The sequence below is a fragment of the Chenopodium album genome, chromosome 26 (genome assembly GCF_948465745.1).
Source record: "Chenopodium album chromosome 26, dcCheAlbu1.1, whole genome shotgun sequence".
NCBI classification, from domain to species: Eukaryota; Viridiplantae; Streptophyta; class Magnoliopsida; order Caryophyllales; family Amaranthaceae; genus Chenopodium; species Chenopodium album.
The window spans coordinates 30342648-30358591 of NC_137859.1; the positions used below are offsets into that span (position 1 = coordinate 30342648).

Genomic DNA, 15944 nt, shown 5'->3' on the forward strand with positions numbered 1-15944 from the left:
CTCGGTTCGTTGTCTCATACAACTTTTGAGTGGATCCGTCGCCGCTTCGCAATTTTGTGAGAAAGAAAATTCTTGTGTTGATTCCGTAACCCGGATCCGAGCCATAATCAATAGTAGCCCCGCACAACCAGAGACCAAATTAAACACAAATAAAACCTTGTCGTTCGAAGAAGATCGAAAAAACCCTGTCTTTCGAAGGAGATCGAAAAAACCTTGTTTTTCGAAGGAAATAAACCCTTTCTTTCGAGGGAGAGATTATTGTAACCTAAGAAACAAATTAAAAAACTTAAAAGAAAATGAAGATTGGGATTTTCCACCGGTGAAATCTGATGGAAGCCTATTTAAATTGACAATGAAGGCTAACGTTTAGGAGAGAGAAGAGAGAGAGGAGGCTAGGGTTTATGATAAATTTAATAATTTCGAAATATCCTACTGGAAACAAAAACATGGAGAATTGACAACGTGTAGATCCACCAGAACACCACTAATGCGTAAAAGTTTTTCATTGTTAAAAGACTTAGAGCCCAATACACTAATAACCACTGTATCGAAATTTCAGCCCATTATAAAATAATTTTAGCCCATAATATACACCAAACTCAAATAAATGCTAAAATGTCTAATACTCACATTTTAGGCAAGCTCTTTAATTTCTCTCAAATACCAAGTAGTTTATTCTATTTCCAAACTAGTAACATTTGACCTTGCACGATCTATGAGACATATCTTTCATCATTAATGTTTTCAATTACATATCAATATAGATTAATACTTAAAATATGATTAAAATTTACATTAAATCAGATGAATTAAGACAACATATGATTTTCCTAAAAAAAAAACACAATTGATATGTTTATCTTAGGGTCTGTTCACATTTACTGAACTGAGCTACACTGAACTGAACTGAACTGAACTGATTGGAGCTAAACTGAACTGAACTGATTGGAGCTTAAATGAACTAAACTGAGTTGAAATGAATACTTTATGAGAGAAGGAAATTAGGAGCTGAAATGAATTGATTGGAGCTGAACTAAACTGAACTGAACTGAACTAATTGGAGCTGAACGTAACTGAATAGAACTGAAATTAAATAAATGTGAACAAGCTCTTAGTATAATCGTAATTCCTTAAGATATAAGGTCATATTATACAAATTTCGATTTTGAAAACTCAGGTATTGCCGTATTGCCATTATTTTGGAAATTTGGGATGGATGGAGTATAATCTTTCATACTACCTTTGTTCTATAATTGTTAGCATATTTGACTTCTCTCACTATTTATATAATACGAGTAAGTGAATAACATTGGATAGGATTTATAAGTATTTTAAGAAGGAGATATATTGCGCATAGGCCCTATATATTTAGGATGCAAACAGGATGACATTTTTGTAAGTAATGGGAACCTGATGGTGGAAAACATGATAGCAAAAAGTACAACTACATGCATAATAGTACATACAAAGTACTACTCAAACAACATATACTTTAATGGTACATTATACATGTATAGAAGTACACAAAAATGTACCACTGTATTGAAACAAGAGAGAAAATGTACCACCGAAACCCAAATTACCCTCCTATTTGCATGCCAAATACATAGGCCCTGTGCGCCTAGATGCACTATTATATGAAACCCAATTGGTATCATGTGAAATGTTTTTTTAATACTCGTACATACTTATTGAAGTCTAATAATAATAATGATATTTATAACGGAGTAATGTTCAATTATATACTTTCTATGTAGAAGGTTAGACTCATATATCGTCATAAATGCAAAGTTGGACTATAGAACGTAGGAGGTATTCTGTATGGGATAATTTTAACACCCACTCATATAAGATATAACAATTGTATGATTTGTATCATCTCCACATGCTGCTATACACTATATAAATGTGAAGAAGGGAGATGATGTATTTACACTCGGGTGTAGGATAGATAGTTAGACACCGGTATCGCTCTTGCATCATCAGCATCAACATATACAATTACACTTTAGTCAGTTAGTCACTTACACACCACACATCGCCGGATCACCCCCCCAATCCAAGCATACTACGCACGGATGTATCATTGGCGTGACAATTACTAAGCCAGTATAATATATGTGCCATACCAAGTATCATCCAAAATTGAATTCACCAATCTAGAGTTGAAAATGAAATCAAGAAAAGATCACATGACATAATTTTGTCTAAGATGTCCGTACCTTCCAATTATCCATTGAAAGAAACAGAAATAATCATTTGTTTACCTATTTATCCGATCAGTCAATAGGTATTTGGATCAGTTGATAAGAGAGTTGTTCCAGGCTTTCAGCTTAGTCCTGGTCGATCTCATTTTCAATACTTGGGAACGAATCTGCATGTGTTGCGAGAATCAACCAATAAGTGTTTGGATTTGCTGGTAAGGGAGATGTTCTAACTTAGCCACGGTCACGTTTTCAATACTTAAAAACGAATCTATATGCACTAGGAGAGTTTTTACTCAAATTAAAATACGAGTAGGCTCGAATTCAGATTGGTCGGAATCTAATAGGCTCAGCCACTCAGCATTACCGAGTATGAATGCTTACATAAATAAAACTATTCATCTTGTCATAATTTGTCTAAGATGGGGCCTGCCAAAACTTCACATTGATTTATATGGTCTATAAGCTTGCGGCCATGCTTTTTCATTACTACTCACACACACACCGACATCTCACTCCCACTCACACGCACACTCACTCCATATTTATACACTCAAATAACAAGAACCAAATCATATCAAAATCTTCATTCTCATTTTTATAAACAATATACAATTCTTTCAACATATATTATTCTCTCTCATTTATAAACAATATAATTCTAATAATAGTATGATTATTGAGAAATTCTTCTTCTTTTGCCTTGTATTTTTGGTCCATTGTACCAATAGCATTGGTTCATCATGGCCACCATCTCCTGGTTACTATCCTAGTAAGAAGTTTAGGTCTTTTAGATTTTGGAAAGGTTATAGAAATTTATGGGGTCCTCAACATCAAAGGCTTGACCAACATGCTTTGACTATATGGCTTGATCGAACTTCAGGTGATTCTAATTCTTCTCTATACATGATACATGTTCATCGTCTCTATATATATGACGACCCTTCTATTTCTATGTCTATGTTTTTTAATTTCTTATTTTTTAGTCATGTTAAATAATGCATTTGAACTATTAACGTGACAAATAATTGATAGAAAATCTAATTTTGTTCACGAGCACTGTTTATAGCTTATGTTAGCATATAGTTATCTGCAATAAGCTAGGAATTACATATGACATGAAACGAATATTGCACTAGACACGTCTATATATGATTGCATTTATATACACTACTTTATGTTCCGTCATATTTGTTTTGTGCTACTACATTATAATTTTCATTACTCCTTATTAACAAAGTAATTTATTTTGTTGAGTGACAACTAAATTTGAGCAAAGGAATTAATTAACATATTTTGAAATTTATTTCTAATAATTATTATGCTATATATATTTGCTACATATAGGAAGCGGGTTCAAGTCGGTTCGCCCGTTTAGATCCGGGTATTTTGGAACATCAATCAAGTTGCAACAAGGGTATACTGCTGGAGTAATAACAGCATTTTATGTAAGATTATTCAACTTACTAAAACTTGCTTAATAATTGATTGCTAGCTGCATTATTGATAATTATTGTTAATGCAACTCCTTAAACATCACAATCTAAGTGGGACTACTTTATCACACAATAAACTTTGATTTTGTTGGTATTATATTTGTCATTTTGTCAATTTACGGAATTCTCATCACTTACAAAGTCACAAGTGTCAAATTATATATACTAATTCACTTTTAATAAATTAAGTTTATTGAAATTAACTTATTTATTTTTATTTTGAGGATTGGTTTGGTCCCCTTTGTAATTTGTAATACGTACAAATTAGATTAAGATTCTTGCTTTAGTCCATACCAACTTGTTTTACGTACATCCACCCATCAAAAATATAAAATTAAAATTCTTATACCCACAAAATAAATATCCACTATAAGCTTAATCATGAGCCGTTCCACGACAAATTAAACAACCTACAAAGATTAATTTCTGATTTGGAAATTCCATTTCATATATATAATTCTGTCGGTTTAAATATTTTTTTTATTTTCTAGATATTTCTTATTTTTATATAAAATTAAAGTTAGATTTAAATAAGTTGTACTAAGAAGTACGTAGTACAATTATCAGTCTATTTCCACATAAGTTAAGATTTTTTTATTTTATAATGTTACACGTACGTACTATTCATTATTGTTACCGAGTACGTTACTTGATTTACTAAGTCTATTATTGTATTTGTTTGATAATTTTGTCTAAAAATGAGGTATTAAAATCGTGTATATACGTATATGTCTAGTTGCAATTATGAGCTACTCGTACGACCAAGGGACATGTTGTGCTTCATATTAGTCGTATACTCATGTATATGCTTGGCTCGGCGTGTGCTGCATATGCGTTATACACTTATACACTTATAATACATACGAAGTACTTCGTATAATATATGTGTTTTTTTAAACACTCACGCGTGTACTGATATAGTGGATAGTTGGATACCCTTTGGTGTCTCAATTCAATTGCTGCTTAAATTTATTAATTCAAAATAGTTATACTGACCTTTTCACTAATAATAATAATAATAATAACAATAACAATAACAATAATAATAATAATTATACTCCGTACTACATTATTGACTAGCTAGATCATTGAGCATATTTATTTCATCCTAGGCATCCGACATAATGAATGCAATAGTTAAAAACAGTTGAATGGTGTAATGCAAGGGTGGCCCAAATCAGATCATGAACAATATCAATATCAATATAAAGATCAAACTATTACACCCATCCTATATTCGGTCCAAATTTTAATCTTCATATAATTTGAACTAGTAACATGACATCTAAATTAGTATAATTGTGACGAGATGATGGTATGTATTTGCAGCTTTCCAACAACGAGGCGCATCCAGGGCACCACGATGAGGTAGACATGGAATTCTTAGGGACAACCTTTGGAAAACCTTATGTGTTACAAACAAATGTGTACATAAGAGGAAGTGGAGATGGCAATATTATTGGAAGAGAAATGAAATTCCATCTTTGGTTTGATCCAACTAAGGGATTTCATCATTATGCCATTTTTTGGAGCCCTAAAGAAATCATGTGAGTTTATTTTTACTTTTCATACTATAAATATATCACCGCTCCTTCCTAAAAATAGAGTTATTGTTATAACTAGGATATTTGCATTATTTTTATTATTTTGTACTAAGAATAATTGCATTGATTTCAATCAAAAAAAAAAAAGAATAATTGCATTGATTAGATTATGGAGTCTATTGTTTTTTTAATTTTCTTTTTCTGACTTTTGCATTCGTCACAATTCCTTTGTTTTTGGTGGTTGGGATCTAGCTGGAATTTAGGGGCAACTCTTAATTGGAGTTATTAAGGAGTAACTATTGTTTTCACTCTTTTTTCTGTTTTTGATAGCTTCAATTTGTACTATAATACTATTATACGTACAATAAATCTCTCTGATATGATGAATGATGTTTATAGATGAATTAATAGGTTCAAAGTGAAAAACTAGTGAATCAGAGACCACGATCTATTTTCAATTTTTCATCACTAAATATCAATTTGATTAAGTCGATTTTTGATCAATAAAAATTTTATATTTAGTCTTGACTAATTTATGCTAAGTATTTTAATGTACAATGATTCTCTTTAAATTTTTTTCAAAGGAAACCGCAAGAGTCTTCTCTTAAGACTAAACAATTCAATTGATGTGTGTTGTTGAAAAGATAGGTGCATGCATATTGAATAATACTAGCAAATTAATGGTCATTTGTTTTGTTCAGCATATTTTCACTTTATTTGAAAACATTAAGTAGTTAAGGTAAGATACATATAGAAAAAATAAGTTGGATTGGAATAAGTGTTTGATAAGGGTTAGAAATGATTAACCAAGTAATTCAATTTACAATGAAAGTAAATTATAAAAAGGTCTAATAAGTTGGGATATTTAATTAGATTTAGTAAAAATCTAGTAAATACGTACATCCAATATTTAATTGTGTGAAGTAAAAGTCAATTTGATAAGTAGAAATCAGTTTTTTTTTAAAATTTTATGTCCTAGTTAAAAGTGTTAAAAATTAACACAACCTGACTAGACCCAACCTGACCTAACCTGAAAGTAACCTAATCTAACATTTGATTGGCATAATAATTAGCATGACTCAAACTCGAACTAGACCCCACTTGAACCCAACCTAGTGACCCGAATTAAAATCACCTCTATCAATCTATTTATAACATCACATGCAACTTGTGTTGATCCAACTTAATTATGATAGTGAATATGCATGTAGTACATAAAGTTCATTTTTCACTACATGCACAAGAATCATTTTGTTTTTCTCCCATTATTGTGCACAGATTTTTGGTAGATGATGTTCCCATAAGAAGATATCAAAGGAAAAGTGACGCCACATTCCCACTAAGGCCAATGTGGGTGTATGGCTCAATATGGGATGCCTCATCATGGGCAACTGAAAATGGTAAATACAAAGCAAATTATAGTTATCAACCATTTGTAGGTCAATTCACCAATTTCAAAGCTGGTGGTTGCTCTGCCTACGCTCCCCTCCATTGCCGCCCGGTTTCCGTCTCTCCCTATCGCTCTGGCGGCCTTACACGTAAGCAATATTACGTCATGACATGGGTTCAAAGACACTACATGTTCTACGACTATTGCAGGGACCGTAAAAGAGATCACTCACTCACACCAGAATGTTGGTTACATCGTTAGAAATGTGAATTTTGTAATCAATCAATCAATATGTATTTCCTATATTCTACCACATTTTTTTTTTGAAAACCTATATTCTACTCTACCACATAAGTTCGTTGCATCAACTGTATTTTATACACTTTGTATGAAATTTTAATAATGCACCAAATATTTCTTTTGTGTACGGCCGTTTCTTTGTAATTTGTACACCCCATACACAAGTTTATGAGAAAACGTTTCTTGATTACCGACAAATACTTTTATTCATTAAAATTGGTGTTAGAATGATGATCGTACGTACATTAGAGTACATCAATAATTTCACAATGAATAGCACTGTAAATAAGTTGTGTCGGCATGGTGTACACGATATTGTCTACTATGTAAGGGCCAATCTTTGTACTTGGGTACATTTTTTATGTATGCTTTGGTCGATAAGAATTACTTATAATGATTCGACCATAATTACACCGATTTAAAATTTAATTTTGAGGCTTTTTTTACTAAAGAATATAAAATGGAGAAATGGGAATTCATAAAATTTGATAAATTGGATAGTTGTTTGATTGAGGATACAAAAGGCAAATCAGCAAGACAAAAATTAGATAAGCCAATAATAGATTAAAAAAAAGTAAAAATTTGTATATTTTCAAATTTTGAAGGGCGCATATTTTTTTTAGGATAGGGCCCCAAAAACCATTGCAACGGCCCTGCAATAAAGGATATCGTTTAGCCAATAGAGGATATCATCCAGCCAATATAGGTTATCATTCAGTAAATAAGTATATCATCCACCCAATAAAAGATATCATATAGCCAATTAAGGATATCATCCAGTTAGTAGAGGATATCATTCAGGCAATAGAGGATATCATTCAGCCAATAGAAGATATCATCTATCATACAGCTAATAAAGGATGTCATATATCCAATAAAGAATATCATATAGCCCCTCTCTTGCACCACAAAAAAAAAAAAAAAAAAAAAAAAAAAAAAAAAAAAAATCATCCAATTAGTAAAGGATATAATCCAGCCAATAGAGGATATCATCAAACCAATAGATGATATCATCCCGCCAATTAAGGATATCAAAAATCCGCATTTTTTGTCGGTCCGGACTAACGAAACATCTTTTGTCAGTCCGGACTGACACAATACCTTCTTTTTTTTTTTGTACGCCATGATACAGTACATGGTATACAAATTTCTATAAGTGGTTGGCCGAGTGCGCACTAGGGGGTTACTCGAGTTATTCGCTTAGGGGTTACTTGAGTTATTCGGTTAAGGATTACTCAAGTTGCTCGGTGAAGGGTTACTTGAGGGATTCGGTCAGGGGTTATTTGAGGGGTTGGGTCAGGAATTACTTGGTTAGGGTTTTTCCTGTCAGGGGTTACTTGAGAGGTTAATCGATAAGGGGTTACTTGAGAGGTTAATCGGTCAGGGATTACTTGAGAGGTTAATCGGTTATGGGTAACTCGAGTAACTCCTGACGACCGAGTAAATCGAGTAACCCCGGTTACATCGTATGGCCAACCACGCAGAAAAAACCCCCCTAAATGGTAAAGTTAGTCATAAATTGTGTAACTTTTATACGTAGTTATAAATTGTTTAAGAATTTAATATTTTAAAAATGTAAAATAATGTATATAGACATTACTTTATCATGTCACTAATAAAAAACTAAAAATAAAATTAAAAAGGTCAATAATAGTTTTAGAAGAAAATCGAATACTGGTACATGAAATGAAACCAAAAAGACTAATTCACTGACTTAATCATGAGACCACCCCTGAGGTAGTTAACTTAGTTCATTTTGCCAAATCGCAGGCTGGTCCGGGCGAGTAGATTTTCCCGCATTCTCTCATTGGATTTCTAAGGTATAAGCAGCAAGATTTAGGGTCCAGTACTTACTACTCGTATCTAATTAGCTTCGGAATAATCTAGATCTTATCATACACATCCAATAAAAATTCAACTAATTCACCACCCATATTTTGAAACATCCAAAAAAAAAAAAAAAAGTGATCAATATCGATTACGTTGAGGGAAATCTAAGTACTTTAGGTCTTTACCTAAACAAAACATCATAAAAGGAAATCATAAGCTATCCTTTATAGAATTGGCCTTGTCTTTTGGCGTTTTTGCCTTGAATCGCCTTTTAGTTTCCCATGCTAAATGTAGAAAACAGTACTACAAAGGGTAATATGGTAACTAATGCACGAAAATGGTTCAAGAATCGAAGTTGATCCATCCTAGCTTACGTTTGGGATAAATCCCACATATCACAAATATTGACTATAGTTTGTCGTAATAATGTAGGATAGATGTTAAACCACATCAAGAAAACAAAAGGAGACAAATCAAAGTATCAAACACAACAAACTAACTAATGACCAAAGAACTCATATTTCATACTTCCTCGTTCTTTTTTACTGGACCTTTTTATTTATCACGCTTGTCGATACACAACTTTAATTATCAATAACTTTAATTATCAATAACTTTAATTCTCTTTAAGTAAAAATTATAAAAGTTATATATTTAGATGATTCTAACAAAATTTCACATAAACATATTTTTCCTTACATACGATTGACAAAAAAGGTTAAAGGTGGGTTGGTAAATAGTGTAAAAGTTAAAGCGGTTTAGTAAAAAAGAAAGAAGAAAGTAGTTTTAAACCATCATAGATAACTCCCAGCAGATTAGTTTTTGCCCTTCCTCTTTTCATTTATATAACATTTGTTTTTACATTTTTTTTTTTTTTTTTTTTTTTATGTGACAATTCTATCTTGGAAAAGACTACTATTTTGTATTTTCAATGCATTTCTAGTTCAATCACCAAAAACATAATATCCAATACTTTTACACAATCAGTTAAAAAAATACTTTATTATCTTCAATAATCAATAACCACATGTACCTTTCTAATAAAATTTTTAAATTTTAGGCTTGGACACGATGTCTCGAGTTACTGATTAATTAATTATTATTACTCACATCCTTATTATCTATTTTAAATTTTGAAAGAATAACATGTACTACGTTATGTGTAATAAGGTAATATCTTAGTGCATTAAGGTTGTTAGTTCAAATCGATCTTCTATAATTCATGCTTCTAAATTAACACATGTACTCGTAATACAAGACTCAATTAAATGAGGAAAACTTCACGTACCACATAATATAAGTTTGTTTAGGAACATTTTATTTCAATGGAATCACAATTAATAATCAAATTAACACAACTTATCGAGAATATTGTGTGTCATGATATACATCATACATGTAAAAACTAAACTAGAACAAAGAGAGTATATAGTAGCATGGGTTACAACAAACTAATGAGTTATGATAATCTAACGAGTAAGATAGTCATACGTAGTTGTACAGTAAACTCATACCATATATCATACGTACAATTGTCCAATCCAAATCCTAACTTATGGTTCACATTCCCAACACGTAGATCATGGACATTATCCTTTAGAAAGAATTCTAAAGGACAATAATATACATTGAAGTTGACTTAAAAAGGAAGATTCCTTGAGAAAGAAATAATAAGAGATTGGATTCTTCAAAAACAACCAATAACATTAATTAGTATATGTCAGCCAAAAAACACCCATGCCATGTGTTGTTACTTGTTAGCCATTGTTACATAGCATCAATGTTTCTGTCATTTTACAAGAAATTTGGATAGATTTGTTGATTATGTTTGTGCAGATCATATATTCATATCATATAATTGAATGTCACAAATGATAACTGCTCTTCATCTACCAATCAACTTATATATTATCATTGAGCTTTCCTTATCAATCTGTTGTTTCTTATGTACTTCAATTCTGTAGCCATTATATATGAAATCATGGAGATAAGGGCCACCTTTGGTCTGGGTATCTTCTTATAATTATATTATTACATGACATTAAGATCACATGCATATCCATTGATTTAATTTTTATCAAGTACTCGTATCATTTTTACTTTGCTTATAAGACATATTTATTTGTAATGCTTGTAATTTGATCATCTTCTTTTGTGTTTGTGAAGATTTACTTGATCTGCAGCTCATTTGACATGATCGAATTAAAGTTTGTAATTAGGATCATCTATTCATCTAATGTGTTTGTGAAGAACTAAAGATTTGATCTGCGCGACACCATGACTTTCCAAGTCATAGTGACACATAGATAGATGACATGTATTAAGTGTTAATAATTTAATTTACATATGGTTAAACATGTATATTATTTTAGATTTTAATTTAATGAAAGCTAATGTATTGTATATATGCTATAATGAGTATACTAATTGTGGGTAAAGATGGTTGTAGATTGAATCTGATTATACCTTGAATCGAGCCCACATAAGAATGCCATATAGTCAAGCTTAATTAGTAGCTATGTGTTGTGGTGCCATTTTTTTCATAAGTGCATCTCAAACACGATCCAAGTCCCCGTGCAACCACGTTATCTTGCATGCCTTAAATGATTTTCACTCACTTTTGTGTGCTTTACCATGTTGGTTGTGCGTTCTATTCGAATAAAGATGCGGCCTAAGACTGGCCCATGGCCATGGCCTTGAACGCAAGATATCATGCTTGTTTCATGCTTGTGCCACATTTTTTTCATGTTGAATTGTGTCATGCCACGAAGAGGCTAGCCCAACCCAATATCATATACTTCCTCCGTTCTAGTAATATTACAACAATTGAACTTTTGCATATTGTTCATTACTTTTATTTGACCGCATATTATGATTTTTTAAAAAAAAAAACATTTATGAAAATATACTACCTCTATTTCATATTATTTGTAACTTTTGAATATTTTATATCTCGCAAATAATACCCCTAAGCTGCAAATAATATGAAATGGAGATAGTAGTCAAAATGCTAACTGCTACCTAAAACTCTACCACCGAATAGAAGTATAAAACAAATCACTTATGTCTAATTCTTAACCTTATTCAAATTTTATTCAATAAAAATAAATTAATTAAATTCAGCACTAATAAGTTTTAATTACTCAATTAAAATCAGTAGTTGCAAAGAACAAATATAATAGAGAGAAGCAGTAAAAAAAATTAGTAAAAATAATTTAAGCACAGTATTACAGAGTAATAATTATAGTTTAGGAAAAACGAGTTAAGTTTGGCAAAAATAAGTTTCAGTTCGATAAAAATAATTTTGTTGGGCTCGGGCACGCACACTCTAATACTCTACCCCACATTAGAATGATATTATCCACTTTAATACTAGCCCGCATGAATTTATTTTTTAGGCACAATTTCAAAGATTATTAGAAATACTTGTACTTTTTCATTAGTAAAAAATCATTAAGGGTAAAATGCATATTAATATAATAATAAATTAGTAAAGCAAGTTTAAATTCAATTAAAGTAATTTTAAATCAATAAAAATGATTTAAATACAATAAAAAAATACTTTTAATCTGGCAAAAAATTATGTCCAGTAAGTTTAGTTTAGCAAAAATAATTGAAGAGAACTTGGCCTAAAACTTATTTTATTCCCACTCTATTGTGTTTGGTCTTTAAAGTTATTTATTTTACTGATTACAATATTTTTTTTTTTTACTACAAAACTTATTTTTTCTGAATTGAAATTATTTCTAGTAAACAGAAATAATTTTTACTAAATATTATTTGAATAAGGTGAATAGAACATTGTATCTAATTAAACAAAGAACAACTATAATGTTTTTTAGTAAATAACTAGCTTAAATCCCGTGCCATGCACGATTTTACTAAATTTTATCATAAATTGTGTTGCATTAATAATGAACAAAAAAATTACGAAGTACATTTTAAAGGAAACTAAATAGCTGGAATTTGAATTTATATTCATGCCAAAGACGTCAAGATTATTGATGCAAAAGATTTAACAAATAAAATAAAATCAAAGAAATTTATGGACTATGAGGTTTTATACTACCCCTTATAAAAATGAATTAGTACCCATACAATACACACATACATGGATTGATGGATATACCACTTGCCCCTAATTTGTTAACATACTTTTATGCAAATTTATTTGATTTTATTTTATTAGCTATGTGATAATAACCCATTTTTTATTTAGAATTATTTAGTTTTCTGAAAATTCTTAAATGGACCTGGTTCACACTAATTTATTGTGGACCACTAACATTAGAGAAACTATGGTTGTTTTATTAACAAAAAAAAGGGTCACTATAATTATAAAAAAGGTCACTATGTTGAAATAAAAGTCATTTTGGCAATATATAGGCCTAAGTGGTTAGTTTTTTTAATGAAACATTTTATATATTGGTCAATATGAATAATAAAGGCCACTATGTCAAAATTAGGGTAATATCGTCGTATTTCAAGTTTACAATATTATTAAACGTTGTACTAGTTTTAATAAAAGTTACTAAGTTAAAAATAAGGTTACTATATTAAAAATGAGGGTCACTATATTCAATATAATATCAGTTGCGTGTGTATAGACCTCGGGTCCACAATAATATTATTGTGAACCAGGTCCATGCAATAACATATGCGTAGTATGTATACATGTTTACTAATATAAGAACATATGTTTAATTAATTCTTTTTATAGGTTATTGCAAACATTATTATGTTGAAGTAGGGAAGGAAAGTTTGTATTCCTGACAAATTATATGGAGTATTTTTTTTATTGATTAGTTAAGATTGTACGTATTATATTACTATAATTTTCTTTGTAGAAAATATTTTTGCACAAAATTTTGACACATGATATTATTAATATGAAGAGTAGAAAATTAAAGAATATACATTTATATATGTTATTGCGTAAAAAAAATATAAATGTGTTGGAGTATTAAAATACCTTCTTCTCTAATAGAAATAGACTTTATTGCCAAAATTAATACACTTGGAGAAAAAGAAAAGAATGATTATACACCGTTGTCCTTACAAATCTTGTTCTAATTATATTGTTTACCTTAAATATGGAAAGAAATTATTATAATTATTGTGGTTTAACCAAAGGAAAAATAATAAATATATGGAAAAAAAAAAAGAAAAAGAAAAAAAGATAGATAGAAAAAAAGGCAGGAATTATAGATAGATTTTAAGTTTATAATTTAAATTAAAATTAAAATTAAGTAGATGATAGGTGAAGACTATATGGTCTAATCGAAGTTCCTTTCATAAATCTACAAATCAGCAATAAATACGTAGTGAAACGCATCACATTATTATATCCTTTTTATATATTTTTTTATTGTTGGGAACAAGGGGCAAGCCCACCCCATCACAGTCTTTCAAGTTGAAATAATTTTGATTTGTTCACTATATATAATCAACATGATTATGGGTATGTTCACATTTACTAAACTGAGGTGAACTTAATAGATTGGAGCTAAACTGAACTGTTTGGAGCTGAACTGAACTGAACTGATTGAAGCTGAACTTGCCTGAAGAGAACTGAACTGAACTAAATAGAGCTGAAATGAACATTTTATGAGAGAAGGAAATTAGGAGATGGACTGAACTGAACTGAACTAAACTAAACTGATTGGAGTTGAACTGAACTGAACTAAACTGAAATTAAGCTGAAGTGAACAGACCCTATAACCTCCCTAGTATTTTATAAAAGAGTTGCCCAAGTTTACCCTTCTAGGTTCTGTTCATTTCACCTTAAAAAATGATATTCTAAAAATATAATTTCAGTTCAGCAAAATTAATTTGAGTTTAGTAAATTTAATTTCAGTTCAATAAAAATAAGTTCAGTGCAGCAAAAATAATTTCAGTTTAGCAAAAATAATTTGAGTTCAGCAAAAAAAAAAAATTCAGTTCAGTAAAAATAATTTAAGTTCAGTAAAAATAATTTAAATTCAGTAAAAATAATTTCAGTTCAGCAAAAATAAGATGAAGTGAACAGGGTCTAAATGGATCAAACTTACCGAGCTTTTAGAGTTTTAGGTAGTTCCACCCATATACAACTCTATTTATCACTAAAGCGTTAGTATATCTCAAAAAATCAAAATACAAATCCGATCCCTTTCTAAAACAACAATCTTGCTCCTTTAGTTTCCCCCACTCTTTTCCTATGTAATCAGTATGTTGTTAAATGTCATTGCCAAACAAACTCCATAAGCAAGGTCCAAAAACCAAGAAGTTATGAAATACTACTTCCTTCGTTTATTTATAGTATTATTATTTTGTTCACCAAAAAAAAAAAATAGTATTATTATTTTTATTATTTATGATAAATGAATACTTTAGCTCTTGGCCTATTTTTTTTATTTTTTTAATTTATGATAAAAAGAAACGAGGTATTTTGGAGCTAGGAATAGCTCAAGATCATTCATCCAACAAAATGTCCATGGCTACATATGAATCTACTTCCTTAGGAGCATGATTACACCATACTTGAATCATTCCCAAAAGTAGTAAGCCTAGCAAAATAATGGCAACAAAATTTCCACCTCAACAAATATTTAACCAAGAAACACTACACTACTAATAAAAGTACATAAATAAAAGACAACACCAAAAGGTTAACAAAATTATTTAAGCCAAATCAAGCTCCGCCAAGGCTAATAAACCTTGAAGGATAAAGTCAAGAAATACAAAATTTGAACCAACACGAGGAAAGTCTAGCAGCATAGTGAGCAGTAGCATTACCGCAACGTTTAATATGGATAGTGCTAAAACTAGTAAATCCTTTCCCTATTTCCTTAATATCTTCAATAACCAAGTCAAGAGGAGATCTACCACTCTGCCAAACTGGAGTTGTTTTGCAATCAAAACACCATATCTTGCTGCCATTGCTTCAGCAAGAATGACAGGAACATCACCTGCAGGAACTCGTTTCACACCAGCAGCCAGCACCCTGGCAACCCCATCACGAATTACAACTTCAAGGCCTACACCAATTCCAGCCAACAAGGCAGCATCGAAGTTCACCTTCACAGAACCATCACCAGGCAGCTCCCATTTGCTACAACCATGTTGACCACTTGATCTTACCACCACCCCCCCCCCCCCCAAACACACACACACACACACTCACACAGCTGTGTTATATCTT

The 15944-nt window shown here is 30.8% G+C and overlaps 1 protein-coding gene across 1 annotated transcript; it reads left to right on the forward strand.

Moving 5' to 3' along the window:
- Nucleotides 1-2709: 2709 nt before the first annotated feature.
- LOC145617538 (putative xyloglucan endotransglucosylase/hydrolase protein 32) lies at nucleotides 2710-7122 on the forward strand. Its single transcript, XM_081672248.1, has 4 exons — nucleotides 2710-3087; nucleotides 3552-3652; nucleotides 5030-5247; nucleotides 6523-7122. Exons 1-4 carry the CDS (start codon nucleotides 2877-2879, stop codon nucleotides 6893-6895), a joined length of 903 nt encoding a protein of 300 aa, XP_081528374.1. The 5' UTR covers nucleotides 2710-2876; the 3' UTR covers nucleotides 6896-7122.
- Nucleotides 7123-15944: the final 8822 nt, after the last annotated feature.

Excerpts from the sequence above, each read along its gene's own strand:
- LOC145617538 (XM_081672248.1), top strand. The coding sequence starts at position 2,877 with ATGATTATTGAGAAATTCTTCTTCTTTTGCCTTGTATTTTTGGTCCAT. Across the intron at positions 3,653-5,029 it reads GAGTAATAACAGCATTTTAT|CTTTCCAACAACGAGGCGCA; the intron begins GTAAGATTATTC and ends ATGTATTTGCAG. Across the intron at positions 5,248-6,522 it reads TGGAGCCCTAAAGAAATCAT|ATTTTTGGTAGATGATGTTC; the intron begins GTGAGTTTATTT and ends TATTGTGCACAG.